Source organism: Rhincodon typus, chromosome 10, assembly GCF_021869965.1.
Source record: "Rhincodon typus isolate 14 chromosome 10, sRhiTyp1.1, whole genome shotgun sequence".
Lineage (NCBI taxonomy): Eukaryota > Metazoa > Chordata > Chondrichthyes > Orectolobiformes > Rhincodontidae > Rhincodon > Rhincodon typus.
Genome location: NC_063341.1, coordinates 78,542,676 through 78,557,921, shown reverse-complemented (window position 1 = coordinate 78,557,921; position 15,246 = coordinate 78,542,676). Strand labels below are relative to the sequence as shown.

General features: G+C 42.1%; 1 protein-coding gene across 1 annotated transcript in view; it reads left to right on the top strand.

Annotated features, from left to right (window-relative positions):
- The first annotated feature begins 5,524 nt into the window (after positions 1 to 5,524).
- The window catches only part of LOC109937347 (collagen alpha-1(XXIV) chain), a 180,451-nt gene continuing 170,729 nt past the window's right edge, over positions 5,525 to 15,246 (top strand). The window contains exon 1 of the mRNA XM_048601567.1: positions 5,525 to 5,912. Within this exon, the coding sequence (XP_048457524.1) occupies positions 5,857 to 5,912 (56 nt within the window). The 5' untranslated portion in view covers positions 5,525 to 5,856. The remainder of the gene's footprint in view (positions 5,913 to 15,246) is intronic.

The following is a 15,246-nucleotide window of genomic DNA, read 5'->3' as shown; positions in this document are numbered from 1 at the left end:
GTCCTGAAATAACAGCATTCACTAGATTGAAATCATTTACGGTTTACTGCACTGTCTCTCTCATTTCCCTGTTAACCTGGAACTCTACTGCTGTTTTCTGTTTTGACTTCATTAAGTTAGGATCTGCAGACAAGTTCAAAGCAGACAGACTCAATTTGTTTGCGTTTGACTTTAACCTCTTGTAGTCAAAATGTTACTGTCTCTTTCATGTTAGAAGTTTGAACATTTGTGTCTCTGGACACATTCTTAGTTGAAATAATTATTCTACAGCATGTCATTCATTGTCAATTTCAATAACTTTCCCTTCCATCTCAGGAGATGGCAACATAACATTTCATCATCCCATGTGAGGTAATTTTTTTAGCATGAAATTGACAGAAGTAAGAGGCATTACAGGCAGTACTTTGAATGTGCAGAATTTGGCTTTAAAGTGTTAGTTGGGACTGGCAGCTAGATTGCTGAAACATCACACATAACCACAGCCTTACAAGAGAGCTTGAATTGTGCAATGAGCTTAGCTAAAACAGATATAAACTTACACATGGGCAGCCGTTCAAAGTAACCTGTTATATCCTATATTCTAAACAAATTGAAAAAGAGGATGTGGATAAGTGGGGAGGGGGCAGGAGGGTTTAATCATAGGCAATTCAACAGCACAAACATTGACACAAGATAACCTTAGTAAGAAATGGAGAAGGCCACTGTCAGATGGCTCAAAACAACATCCATTCACCTCCTTAAACCTTTTATGCAAAATAAACACAGACCCTTTGAGACTTACAGATCTCTGTAATGCAATTACCAGAATGTAATTGTACAATAACACAATTAGCGGGCCATTGGAGGCTATTTTAGTGTGGCCTTGCTCTACCTGATGCTGTTAATTATCATTGATAATAAAACAGACATAAATTTGCTCATTTTAAAACTTGGTGGAAAAGTATCCCTGGATTTCTCAGCACTGGCTCCCCATATGCATGTGGAATAAAACTACTTGAACATTACATCTGGATTCCAAGTATTGGTTTTATATCTGTGTTTACACTTGGACCTTTCAACTCCAATAATAATTGAACATTGACCGAAATACAGTTTAAATATAGTCTATATAAGGGAACAGGAAGATAATTTCCAGCAATGTCCTGTATCAATCCTCCTTTATTCAGGAGATTCTCTGGAGAGATGTCCATCTCTTTTGCTGACTTCAGGCTTTGAGACAATGCCGTGTCTCTAAGAATAACAATTCAAAGTTGCATGACAATTAGACAAGGTGGTAAAGAAGGCGTTTAGCATGCTTGCCTTCATTGCTCAGATCTTTGAGTATAGGCGTTGGGACATCACGTTGAGGTTGTACAGGACATTAAAAACCAAAAGAACTGCGGATGCTGAAAATCAGGAACAATAACAGAAGTTGCTGGAAAAGCTCAGCAGGTCTGGCAGCATCTGTGAAGAAAAAATCAGAGTTAACACTTCGAGTCCGGTGACCCTTTCTCAGAACTGAGAGGGTCACCGGATCCGAAAAGTTAACTCTGATTTTTTCTTCACAGATGCTGCCAGACCTGCTGAGCTTTTCCAGCAACTTCTGTTATTGTACAGGACATTGGTGAGGCCACTTTTGGCATATGGGGACAGTCCTGGTCGCCCTGTTATTGGAAGGATATTATTAAATTGGAGAAGTCTCAGAAAAGATTTACCAGGATGTTGCCAGGACTGGAGGGTTTGAGTTTTAAGGAGAGGCTGGATAGACGAGGACATTTTTCACTGAAGCATAGGAGTTGTGGGGTGACCTCATAAAGGTTTATAAAATCATGAGGGACTTAGATAAGGTGAATAGCAAAGGTTTTTCTTTCCTAAGGTAGGGGAGTTCAAAAATATGGGGCATATTTTTAAGGTGAGAGGAGGAAGATTTAAAAGGGTCCTGAGGGGCAACATTTTCACACAGAGGGTCATTTGTATCTGGAATGAACTGCAAAGGAATTGGTAGATGCAGGTACAGTTACAACATTTAAAAGACATTTGGACAAGTACATGATTACAAAACGTTTAGAGGGATATTTGCCAAATGCAGGCTGTGGGATGAATTTAGTTTGGGAAACTTGGTCAGCATAGATGAGTTGGACCGAAGAGTCTGTTTCCGTCCTGTATGACTCTATGACTCTATTTGGGTCGTTTATGAGATAAAAGTGATGTTATTTCTCTCGAATGCAAAGCCCTCATAATATTTAATTCTCTGTTATACTCCAATGGTAAATACATTAGTTGGAATGGGTTGGTCATCAGTTCCTCATACTGGTCCAACATTTTCTAGAGGAAGACGAGACGCACTCTCAACAGCGACTGCTTTAAGTTTTAACATCCAGTAAATTGCCTTTAAATGGCCTGTTTTATGACAACAAAAAAATGTTGGGCCTTTTGAATCATCTCTACTCCCCCGTTGACTCTCACTATTGTGAGAAGCAGCTGTCTTTTGCACATCTATCATCACCCTTATGGTCACTGGTATCCTGTTCACTATTACTTTGCTTCTCTCTCCAGCTTGTAAGGACTGTTCCTTTCGACTTTTGCATTTTAAACAAAATCTGACGACTCAAACGAGAAGCAGCTAGTTTAACAACAGTGTTTGAAAGGGAAGCTGCAGTTTTGAAAAATACGTAACCTGACACGCATAGGAATCATCATAAACAAATGCTTGAACTAACGGTAATTGAAGTGTAAGTTGCAGACAGTTTGGAGCCGAGGGGGGTGTACAGATGCCACTTTTTGTGATGAAAAGTTCATTGGTCTAAGGACTAGTGACCAGTTATCAATGACAGATATCTTTTTGCCTGCCAGTAAATGTGTGATTGGTTGTCGGGTAACTGATCAGCTTAGAGTTGGGAACAAGTGACAGAGGGACAGAAAGAAAGGAGGACAGTTTCAGTTCTTCCCAGCTCAGGAGCAGTCTCTTTGTTCTCTGCCATCAAAGCTCACTTGAAACCCAAGAAAATCAGATTACTCTTCCTGAAACTGTTGTTGAAAGCGGTAACTTTTAACTGGTAAGTGATAACTGATAAGGGAACCAGCCAGTGGAAGCATCTGGAGAAAGGTGACTGTTGGCCAGCAGAAGGGTCACAAAGATCATCTCAACAAAGAAACCTGGGATCAAACATCAAACTTTTTTTTTACCTCTCTCCACAACCTATTTTATCCTGTCTGTCTGCATGTGTGTTGAGAGGGGGATTAGAGATTAAATGATAGTGTTTTTTACCAGCATTTTTATAATTCTTTACCTGTAGCTGGACTTTACTTACTTGTAATAAATAGTCATTCCAGTTTAGTATAGAAACCTGGTCTGTACTTTCTATCCAACCTGGTAAATCAAGTAAAATGGGAACTTATGTAGACATTATAAATCTTTAATTTTTGTGAAGACTGGGTTTGATTTCCAGTGCACTATCCCATGAGGTGATTAGAAATGAAGTACTAACTATCAGTTAGAACAACAGCTTCCCTTATTTTAGAAACTTTGCAGGAGTTAAATCTTACCTTTCATTAGACCTACCTCTAACTTCCTGTTCATATAATTAAAACCTTTATTTTCTACTTTTCAAAGCACTCATGTTTTTCTTTCTTTTTGTGATTCTCTTCCTTCCCTTTGGAATTCCAGTTTGAGTTTTCACATTTCCCAATAGTCAAGATTTAATATCCTACAAGTCTTAGTCAAGCGACTAAAATCACTATTTTCTTGGGAAGGCAGCTTCCAAATTGTAAAAATGAACAGCTCCATTTTAGTTAACACACCTTCTATAGGATTGCAGTCCTAAAATGGGATTTAAACTCACAACGCTCAAAGTCAGAGGTCAGAGTGCTGTGCAGTGAACCGCAGCCCATATTCCTTACAATCTTGTCATTAACCTGACTCCCCACTTTTAATGATTTGTGCATCTTGTATGGCCTAATGCATTTGTTCCACTGATCAAGCAAATTGGGACCTGTTTAAGTGTGTGGGTTATCATATCTGAATTGATTTATCATTTCACTTGTCAACTATCAGGATTTTCTTTTCTCCTGGCAATTTGTACTTGGAATTTAACCAAAACGCAGTCCTTCGCACCTGATAACAACCATGTTAATCCCAGTGCAAGAGCAAATGTTGAGGATTTCAACAGAACAAATTCTAATCCTCCCAGTGAGGTAAATCTGGGTTTTATTGGGGAACTGGTGATAGAGTTGGTTTGTTCTGCAGTGTAAAATCATTCCCCCAGTCTGAGGTAGGGAAATGTTTGTGCAGGAATTCCAAAGGGCATTGCTAAGCTTTTTCTGCAAGTAGCTGTGTATGACAGAGTTCCCTGAAAGTCAGCTAAGCCTCCATTAGTCCTGGTAGGCAATAGCCTCCAGGTATTATTGCTAGTCTAGATATGTGTCATAACATGCCTGAACAGTTAATTTAAATAACTAGTGTATAACCAGAGAATGAGACAGCACTGGAAGAGGCCACTCAGCCTATCATACCTGTACTGGCTCCTTGACCAGCTATCCATTTTTGCCAGTGCTGTACATATTTTTCACAAATATTTATCCATGTATTATAGAACCTGCTTCCACTATCCTTTTGGCAGCATATTCCAGATCACAATAACCCACTGTGCTTAAAAAAAAATCTCCTCATCTTCTCTTTTACACTCCCCTTCAATCTGAATCCCTCTGGAGATGTGCTGGAGGCAGATTCAATTGAGGCATTGAAGAGGGACAGTGGATGGTTATTTACATAGAAATGATGGGCCTGGATATGGGGGAAAAGGCAGGAGATTGTCCTTGCACCAACGGGCTGAATGGTCTCCTGCACCACAGCAATTTGAAATTGACTCGCTTGTGGTGGTGTCCCTACCCCTGGACCGGGAGGCCCGGTTTCCAGTCCCGCCTGCTTCAAAAGTGTGTACTACCATCTCTGAACGGGTTAATTAGAAAAACAGGTTCAGTTAAAAAGACAACAAATCTGTGCCACTGGAAACACGTTCTCCTGATTTACCCTAGCAAAAGAAATCCGAAAGAACTGCGGATGCTGGAAATCAGAAACAAAAACCGAGGTTTGCTGGAAAAGCTCAGCAGCATCTTCCTCAGGAAAGGTCACTGGACCCGAAACGATAACTCTGGTTTCTCTCCGCAGATGCTATCAGACCTGCTGAGCTTTTCCAGCAATTTCTTTATTTTGTTCCTCCAGCAAAGTTCTTCCTGATTTTTAAAATCCCGATTAAACCCTCTCTTCAGTTTATTGCCTCCCAACGCTGGCCCAGTGGAAATTTCTTGTGTCAGTTCCTACTATCTCTGCCTGTTGATAATCATTTTCTCGCTTTGCTAGCCCAGGACTCTGGTGTGTGTGTGTTCATTGACTGCAAACTCAGTCTCCCGTTCTGCAGATAAGCGCTGGGGCTGTGATGTCAGTTGGTGGTTGATGAAATTTAACACCGTCCCCGCTGACATTCTCCCCCACCCACCCCCCTAAAGTGCACTCCCTATTACAGAGGCGGCAGATGCCTTGGAGCAGGTTAATGCTGCACTAGGGAGCAAAAGCAGGCTCGGAGAGGGCTCCTGACACCCCCGTTAGCAATGATCCAGCGACTCGGCTGTGGAGGAGACAACTCACAGCAGGTCTGACAAGAGAGAGGGAGATTTGTCTGTGTCAGGGAGAGAGATTCCTGGCTGGGGGAATGCTCTCCGCCCGGGTGGACACTGTCAAAAGCAGCATGCCGATGCTGTAGCAGGTCTGAGAGAACTCGGGGCTCGCTCCGGCAGACTTTGCAAACCTGCAGATGAATCAGCGCCGCAGTCGAGTTCTGTTTTCGCTTCGGATTACGCTGCCGGGACAAATGCATACAAATGCATTTAGGAGCCCAAAGGACAAGCCGTGGATTCATCTCTGCCACCGTCAAACCGTGAGTAAAGTCTAAACAAACGGGAATAGCCAAGTGGGAACCAGAGAGGTGTGACTGAGTCCTAGTATTGAAACATATTCCTGCACAGTCTCTCGGCAAAGACTTTTGTTTTAAATAGCCCCAGGTTTTCTTACTGGAGGATAAGTAGTAAGGTGCTTTAGGGCCGAATTCCAGCTGCTGGAAGGGGATCTGAACCCTGGCAAACTGCAGGTTTTGGCAGGACGGGACGGTGTGGGTCTCAGAGCGTTTGGAACAGGCTCCTATAAACTGGGGAAAGAGAGGGAGGAAGAGCAGGAGACTGGCATTAGCAGCTTGTACAAGGCAGAGGGGATAGCAGGGACCCGCCTGGCCGAACAGCTTGCCCTGTAAAAGACTGGGACGGTGTGGGGACAGACACTGTCTGGACATCACACAGTGGGGAGGTTTGAGAGAGTGGAACCTGGCAGTTTGAAAGCAGCCTGAGAGACTGGGTAAATCCACCAGAGATTAATCCCCCCCCCCCCCCAGTCCTGGCTAACCCAGCGAGAAGCGGCTGTGGGACTTTAAACATCCAGCAAGCCCCGAGCAGGTAGGGCGAGCTTTCACAATCCAACATGGACTGGTCTTGTTTAGAATGCAGACAGGAAGTTTTGTTTGGTTTTGTATGCAATGGTTGCACATAATAACAGCACAAGCCAGGTCTGTATACTTAGGCAGTGTCTGTACATGTTATGTGCCCCCCCACTCCCCCAAGGGGTGTAGAAAAGGGCCAGCCCCGGATTTGGGATTTTTTTTTGCCAGCTTTCCCTATCTCCAGCACCCGGCTTCATTGCCGACTGTGTTTTGAAGAAGTGTGTGTGTGTGTTTGAGGGATGTTCCTATGATTGTGAGTGAATTAGAGTGCGGGTGTGTGTGGTGTTGTTATGATTGTGAGTGTGATTTACAGTGAATGGGAGTGTGTGTGTATGTGTGATTACAGTGTGTGGCAGTGTGTGTGAATAAATGTATGCGTGCACCAATTCATGAAATCACACCGCACAGAAAGAGGCCATTCGGCCCACTGTGTCTGTACCAGTATCTGAAAAAAGCCTCTCCTCTGCTCCTAACTAGAGCTGTGCAATTTTCCTTTTGAAGCATTTGGAAATGAAATGTGCTCCCACAGGCAATGCATTCCTGTTCACGTCTTTCAGTCATACCTTTGTGTGTGTGTGTGTTTATTAAATATTGAGATGCCTCTTATTGTTTATCGATGATGGATTGCAGTTGTCAGTCTGAAACCTGGAAGTTACACTCTCCTCTTTGGTAATAAAATTATTTTTTTTTTTAACTCTTTAAAGTACTCCCACCTTCATCTTGCTGGTCTGAGATTTTATTCCCAAACTGCATGTCTTGTTGAATTGACACATGGTTAGAATCAAAACGATTTTCTGGAAATGCTGCTGCAGTTCCTGAAGGTCTAAGGAACTAAGCTTCACTATTGACATTCACCAGCAATGATTCCGAACATAAATCAAAATACACCGACAGCTCAGGGAACCCATGAATGAGAGTGAGATAGCCCTGACTCTCTCTCTCTCTGACTCGCCTGCTAATACCATTGGAGTGAGGGGACAGGGGTTCTTCGATTCGCTATCCCGATTCACTAATGGGGACAGATTCAGGGGTTCGATGGCCATTTCCAGTTAAAGAAAGGCTGTGTGTGTTTGTGTGTGTGTGCAGGTAGGTCGGTGATGTGTAATTGGCGAAGAGTCGGGGTCCGCTGGTGTTCACAACGCTTGGGGTGAATTAGGCCCAATCTCCAGATCTCTGTGTTTCTCTCTGGTTAATAGGATCCTGAGGGTAACGCGGGTGCATTCTGCCTCCAAACCGACAACAATACGGTGTTAATTAAAGTTTAAAACTGATGTATTCTCTACAGTGTAACATAAACGCCAGGCTGTGCACTCTCTCCTCATTACAGGATGTTCGTGTTTTCTTCCGCTGATCTTTATCACCAGCTCTCTGCACTTTTACTGAAACTGGTATGTTCGCGCTCTCATTATTGTTGGTAAACATGGCCATGTGTCATTAACTGCACAACCACGGAAAATCGGATTTTCCAATTTCAAAGAGATTCTCGATATTGCCAATGTTAAAATCACGGTCAATTCATTGACTTGCTAATGTAATTATTTTCGGGGGATTTGGAAACCAGAAAATCCAATCTCCTGCAACTGACAACATGCCAGTAATGAATCTCTTTTGTAAAAACTGAAATTCTCAGATGCTTGGAAACCTGAAATAAAAACAGAACAAACTGGAGAAACTCAGCAGGTCTGGCAGCATCTGTGGAGAGAAGTGGATGTTTTTCTGGTGATGCATTTGTCCCAAAGGATTGGAAAACCACCAACATAATACCTTCACTTAAAAAGGCAGGGAAACAAAAATACAGGAAACTGAAGGCCAGTCAGTTTCACACCTGTTATTGGGACATGTTAGGGTCTGTTATTGAGGATGTAATAGCAGAACATTTAGAAATACATAATAAGATAGTATCATGAAGGGGATATCAAGCTTAACAAATTTAGTGAAATTCTTTAATAAGGTAACAAGCAGGACAGATAAAGGGGAAGCAGCGGATGTAATATATTTGGATTTTCAGTAGACATTTGGCAAGCTACCACACATAAGACTACACTAAGAACTTGTGTTGGGAGTAGTATATCAGCATGGACAGAGGTGTAGCTAATTAATAGAAAACAGAGGGTATGGATAAAGGGGCACTTTCAGGACAGCAATCCGTAACTAGTGGAGTGCCACAGAGACTGGGGCCACAATTATTTGCAATATTTACTGATGGCTTGGATGAGGAAAATGAATATGCTATAATATGAGGAAATGTGAAGTTTTGCTCTTTGGCAGAAAATAGAGGAGCCGAATATTATTGAAATGGAGGAAGACTGCAGAAAGCTGGAACACAGCAGGATTTGGGGGTCCTTAAAACACAAGAAGCTAGACCCAAGTTTAGCAGGTAATGGAGAGGGCAAATGGTCTGAAGAAGGGTCACTGGACTCGAAACATTAACTCTGTTTCTCCACAGATGCTGCAAGACCTGCTGAATTTCTCAGGCAATTTCTGTTTTTGTAACTCTGCATTTTCCATGGCTAATCCACATAGCTTGCACATCCCTGGATACTGGAGTACAAAAATAGGGAAGTCTTGCTAAAACTATGCAAGGAACTAGTCAGATCACAACTGGAATACTGGGAGCAGTTTTGGATTTCTCATCTAAGAAGAAATACAACTGGCATTGGAGTTGGTCCACAGTAGGTTCACTTGCCCAATCTTGGGTATGGAGGGACTATTTTATGATAAAAGGTTGAGTAGATTAGACTCATTGGAGTTTAAATAAATAAGAGGCGATCTAATTGAAATATACAAGATTCTTAGGGGACTTGACAGAGTAGATGTGGAGAGTTGATTCCCCTGGTGTGAGGGTTTAGGACCATAGGGTGTAATCTCAGAATAAGGGGTCACACATTTAAGGCAGATAAGGAGGAATTTCTTATCTGAGGGTAATAAATCTATGGAATTCTTTACCACAGAAGGCTGTTGAGGCTGATCATTAAGTATATTCAAGGCTGAGACAGATTTTTAATCAGTAAGTGAGTCAAGGGTTATGACGAAAAGGCAGGAAAGTGGAGTTGAGGATTATCAGATCAGCTATAATCTCATTGAATGACAGCAGACTCAATGGGTTGAATGGCCTGCTGCTGTTTCGTTTTATGAGAAACAGAATTACGGTTTCCTGTCTGATGTGATGCTTCTTCAGAACTCAATCCTTTTTATATTCTACCTTAATATTATTTCAGGTGGATCCTGAAATCAAGCAGCCTTACTGGTCTAGAGTTTTGATTAATCCTGTGAAGCATGTTTCAAACACAGAGTCATAGAGTTATAGGATTATACAGCATAGAAACAGACACTTTGGTCCAACTCGCCCATGCCAACCAGATACCCTAAATTAATCCAGTCCCATTTGCTAGCATTTGGTCCATATCCCTCCAAACTCTTGTATTCATATACTCATCCAGATTGCCTTTTAGATGTTGTTATTGTACCAGCCTCCACTGCTTCATCTGGCAGCTTATTCCATAGATGCACCACCCTCAGGTGAAAAAGTTGCCCCTTAGGTCCCTTTTAAACCTTTCTCCTCTCACCTTAAACCTATGTTCTCTAGTTTTAGACTCCCCCACCCCAGGGAAAAGATCTTGTCTGTTTACCCTATCCATGCCCCTCATGATTTTATAAACTTCTAGTCTCCGACACTCCAGGGAAAATAGCACCAGCCTATATAACCTCTCCCTAAAGCTCAATCCCAGAATCTCCGCTAGACTTGCCATATAAATGCAGTGGCTAAAAGAGTACGTTAGAGACTAGGAATACAGAGGTGAGTAACACACCTCCTGACTCCCTAAAGCCTGTCCACCATAAATGATGTTAGACAAAATCTGAGAGACGTTCACAGCTCATAGCCTTAGTTCAGTTGTTAGTTCTTTCACCTTTGTCGAACATTCTGCATTTAAACTCCCACTTCAAGGATTTAAACCTCCTAATCATAGGACTATAGAATTCCTATAGTGTGGCATTTGGCTCATCAAGTCACACCAACTCTCCAAAGAGCATCCCACCCAGACCCATGTCCCACCCTATCCCTGTAACCCATTTCCCATGGCTAATCCACCTAGCCTCACAGCCCTGAACACAATGGACAATTTAGCATGGCCATTCCACCTAACCTGCACATCTTTGAACTGTGGGAGGAAACTGGAGCACCTGGAGGAAACCCCCACAGGTACAGAGAGAACATGCAAACTCCACACAGATGGTTGCCTGAAGGTGGAATCAATCCCAGGTCTCTGGCACTGTGAAGCAGCAGTGCTAACCACTTAGCCACTGTGCAGGATGACAGTCCCAGTGCTGCTCTGATGAGGCGCCACTGTGTCAAACTTTCCAGGTTTTGGATGAGACATTGATGAAAGGCCCCTTCTCCTTTTTCAGTCCCAAAGGATCTCTCTATTTGAGGAAGAACAAGGTGAGTTTGTTTGGTTTGCCTGGTTGTTATTTATTGTTGAATCACTAAGACACAGATGTGGAGGTGCTGGTGTTGGACTGGGGGGGTGGGGGAGGGAACAAGATCAGAAGTCATACGGCACTAGGATGTAGTCCAACAGGTTAATTTGAAATCACAAGCTTTCAGAGCGCTGCTTCTTTGACAGTTGGAGTATAACCTGGTGTCATGTGACTTCTGACTAAAACACAAATTAATTGATTGTTAACACTTTGCTGTTGCAAAGGTCTTGCAGTATATATCTATTGTAGGCCACATTACCAAATCTACATTCTCTGTAATGCATTTTGCAAAGTCCTGAGTTTGCCAAAAAAACAATTTAAATGATATGTATACTTTTTAGTTCAATCGTGGGACATGGATGTCACTGGATGGGCTAACATTTATTGCCTATCCCTAGTTGCCCTTGAAGTTGCTGGTGAGCTGCCTTCTTGAACTACTGCAGTCCATTTGGTGTAGGTAGACCCACAATGCCATTGGGGAGGGAATTCCAGGATTTTGACCCAGCAACACTGAAGGAACAGCCATATTTTCCAAGTCAGGATGGTGAGCAGCTTGGAGGGAAACTTGCAGGGGGTAGTGTTCCCATGTATCTTGTCCTCCTAGATGGAAGTGGTTGTGGGTTTGGAAGGTGCTGTCTAAGGAACCTTTGTGAATTTCTGCAGTGCACTTTGTAGATCATACACACTGCTACTGAGCGTCGGTGGTGGAGGGAGTGGATGCTTGTTGATGTGGTGCCAATTATGCGGGGGCTGCTTTGTCCTGGATGGTGTCAAGCTTCTTCAGTGTTGTTGGAGCTGCACCCATCCAGGCAAGTGGAGCACTCCATCACACTCCAGGCTTGTACCCTGTATGTGGTGGACAGGCTTTGGGGCGTCAGGAGGTGAGTTACTCACCACTGTATTCTTAGTCTTTGACCTGCTCTTCTAGTGGCTATATTTATACTGCAAGTAGTTGAGATCCTGGTCAATGGTAGCCCCGAAGATGTTGATGTATACAACTCAATGGAATTTTTTCTTCCACCAAAAATTATTGTGTTCCCGTTTTTAACCAACACTTTCAACTCAACTGTTGGAGTGCAGATTTATTTCTCCAAAGGGCCTCAGTCAGCAGAGGGTTTTTTTTCGCAACAATTAATGGTATATTTATAGTCATACATTTAAAGATTTGAGACTAGATTTTAATTCCACTTTTAATGCCAAATTTAAATTCCACCATCCGCTGATGTTGTGACTGTAAGAGTATTATGCTTGTTAATAAGCCCATGGCTGCACCACTCACACCATTATCATGAATATTTCAATTCAATTGTTATGCTAGTCCTTTTGTATTATTATCCAAAATAAGAGAGACTTCCACTGAGCTCCCTTAATGAACTAAATATAGTCCTCTTATTATAAAACAATATTCTCTCCTTAAAAAAAAAGTGCCAAACATGTAAGTTACAATCTGAAATTATCTCTCTTTTTCTCAAAAACAGACACACTCTCACATTACAAAATATAATCGACTCTGCAGAGATAATGTTTGAAAAATGGACAAATGTGTGAAATAAAAATACCCTTGTTGGCCAAAGAAGGGATAAGTATTGATGAATCCTTGTAGTTAATTGGATTTCTAGTCAACAAAATCGAATTGCCAACAGTCATAGACAGATGGAAGGACTCCAGTTCAAATTGAAATCAAACTGGGTCTGAGTCTTTGGGAAATGGGCACAGATCAGCTTTTCAGGTTTTATAGGGTAGTATAAAATAATGACATTTGAAAACTTTATCAGGATTGCAACAACTTCTACTCAAAGAAGGAGGGAGATGTACAGGTCATAGGGTTTTCTTCCTTATGATTGCCGATAAAAGTAGAAATCAAGTCCAGAAAGAGTTGCTAGGCCGTTGTCGGTATATACAGGCGTTCATAGTTTTTTTTTCAAGGCAAGGTTTTCCATCAATTAAGGGCCATAGATTGCATCTCATATTTCCCTAGAAGCTTTGCTCATTCTTTTTTACTCCAAATTCACTCAATTTTCTGTCAAGGGCAAGACAACTACTCAACACTATTGACTTCATTTCTAAGAAACCACATGGAAAAGCCCCTTTCCAATCCAGAAAGCTACCAAACAGTTACATACCTTACACTTACCTCACATCGTCCATAAACACTGGTGGGATTTGATCCATGTTCGTGAGAGCATTAGCCTAGGTCTAGCCCAGTGACATTACTACTATGCCCTCCTCTTTCCCCCCCCCAAATGTTGATGTTTTGCATTTGGTTAATTTCAGATTCCCTTTAAAATTATGTTGTCAAGACACTCATGATAAACACCTTGTTCCATCTGTCTCATCCAGATTTTGGCTATAAATCACCCCGACTCCTGTTCATCTACTCTCAGTTCTGGTCAGACACTGTCTCAATTTTCAAATTCTTATCATGTTTACAAATCCCTCCCTTCACCTTCATTCCTCTCCCAAGGTCTGTAACCTCCTCCTGCACCACTCTGAGTTCGCTACATTCCTCCAATTCTGGCCTCTTGCAAATTCTAATTGTTCCACAATTGGAGGCTGCCCCATTAGTTGCTTGATCTCCTAACTTCTGGAACTCCCTCCTAAACCCTCTCCTTCTCTCGACCTCTCTCTCCTCATTTAAGCTGCTCCTCAAAACCTGCCACTTTGACCAAGCTTTCTCCTTCTGCTGTTCAATAATTATCTTGGTGAAGTGCCACTGGATGTTTTCCTCAAGGTGCAGCAGAGATGCAAGTTGCCATTGTATGGTTAATATTGAAAACAAAGAGAAAGAGACACAGATAAATGAACATAAGTGTCTGAATGATTCCAGATGAGGTGGTGGTTCTACATGAGTATAAGGAAAGCATTGCAATTCTGGAATGTATTTTGCAACCATGGAATGTCCTAATTGTTTCACCCAATGAATATGTTTTTTAAAGTTGGTCACGTTGTACATACAAACATATAAATGAAGAGCAGGAGTAAGCCATTCAGCCCCTCGAGCTTGCTCAGCGATTCCATAAGATCAGGGTTGATCTGACTGTAATGCCAAACTTCTAAAAACCTTTCACCTCCTTGCTTTCCAAGAATCTACCCACCTCTGCCATAAAGTATTGCAAACTCTGCTTCCACCATATTTTGGGGAAGAGAGTTCCATGCCTCTCTGGGGGGGAAAAAAAACACTTCACCTCTGGTTTAAATGGATGACTCCTGATTTTTCAACAGTGATTCCAAGTTCTAGATATTCCCAAAAGAGGAAATGTTCTCTCCACACCCATCTGATTAGGACCTTACAAGTTTCACCTCTCTTTATATTCACCTCTCCCCGCTCTCCTATTCCAGGTGCTAATCTGGCAAGCCCTTTCTGAACTGCTTCCAATGCATTTTCATCTTTCCTTAAACAAGACTATTAGTGTACACATTACTCTGGATGTAGTCTCACATGCCCTGAAGCATAACCTTCCTCCCTACTCTTCTGTTCAATTTAATAATTCAGTTCGATCCCTCCATAAATGTTGAATTAGTTTGGAGCCAATATCGCTAACCCAAATTCTCTCATTGCCAGATGTAGCAGAATGATTCTAAAGTGTGAGGAAAAACATAACATTTTCTGTATCTGAAATTTGACCGACCAAGAATTGGACAAATAAGAGAGAATGGGTTTCTGTTCACGTGGTTCACACTTGCCAGAGTCAATGTGTTGTACAAAAAATAAATTTATTTCATTGGTTGTACAGACAACTTTTTGATGTTTGTGCTGCCTTAAAGCTGCACTGCATTTGGCAAGCGTCATTTCTACAGCTGTAACTGCAGTCTGTGCAATGCAAGTGGGATCATTGAAGATTTCAGAATTCATGGGTTTGAGATTATCATGAAGCTGGTTTCAACTGCAACCGAGGCAAACCTGCATTTCCCAGGCTCCTTATCCAACATTACAATATCCCAAGGTGCCCTTCAAACAATTAACTTTAAAGATTGATGCTGTCAGAACATAAGGAAATGGAGCAGGCAGTTGAATGTAGCAAGTTCCCATAGCATCGTGATTATAATAAGTTTTGGGTACTATTGGTTGTGGAATAATATTGGCAAAGGCAGGACACAAAAATAGTGCCATAGGGACCTGTAATTATAACTGGCAAGCAGACAGGGTTTGAAACAAAATCTCAGATAAATCTTTGACAATGCGGCACTCCCTCAGTACTGACCCTGCGACAGTGCGGCGCTCCCTCAGCACTGACCCTGCGAC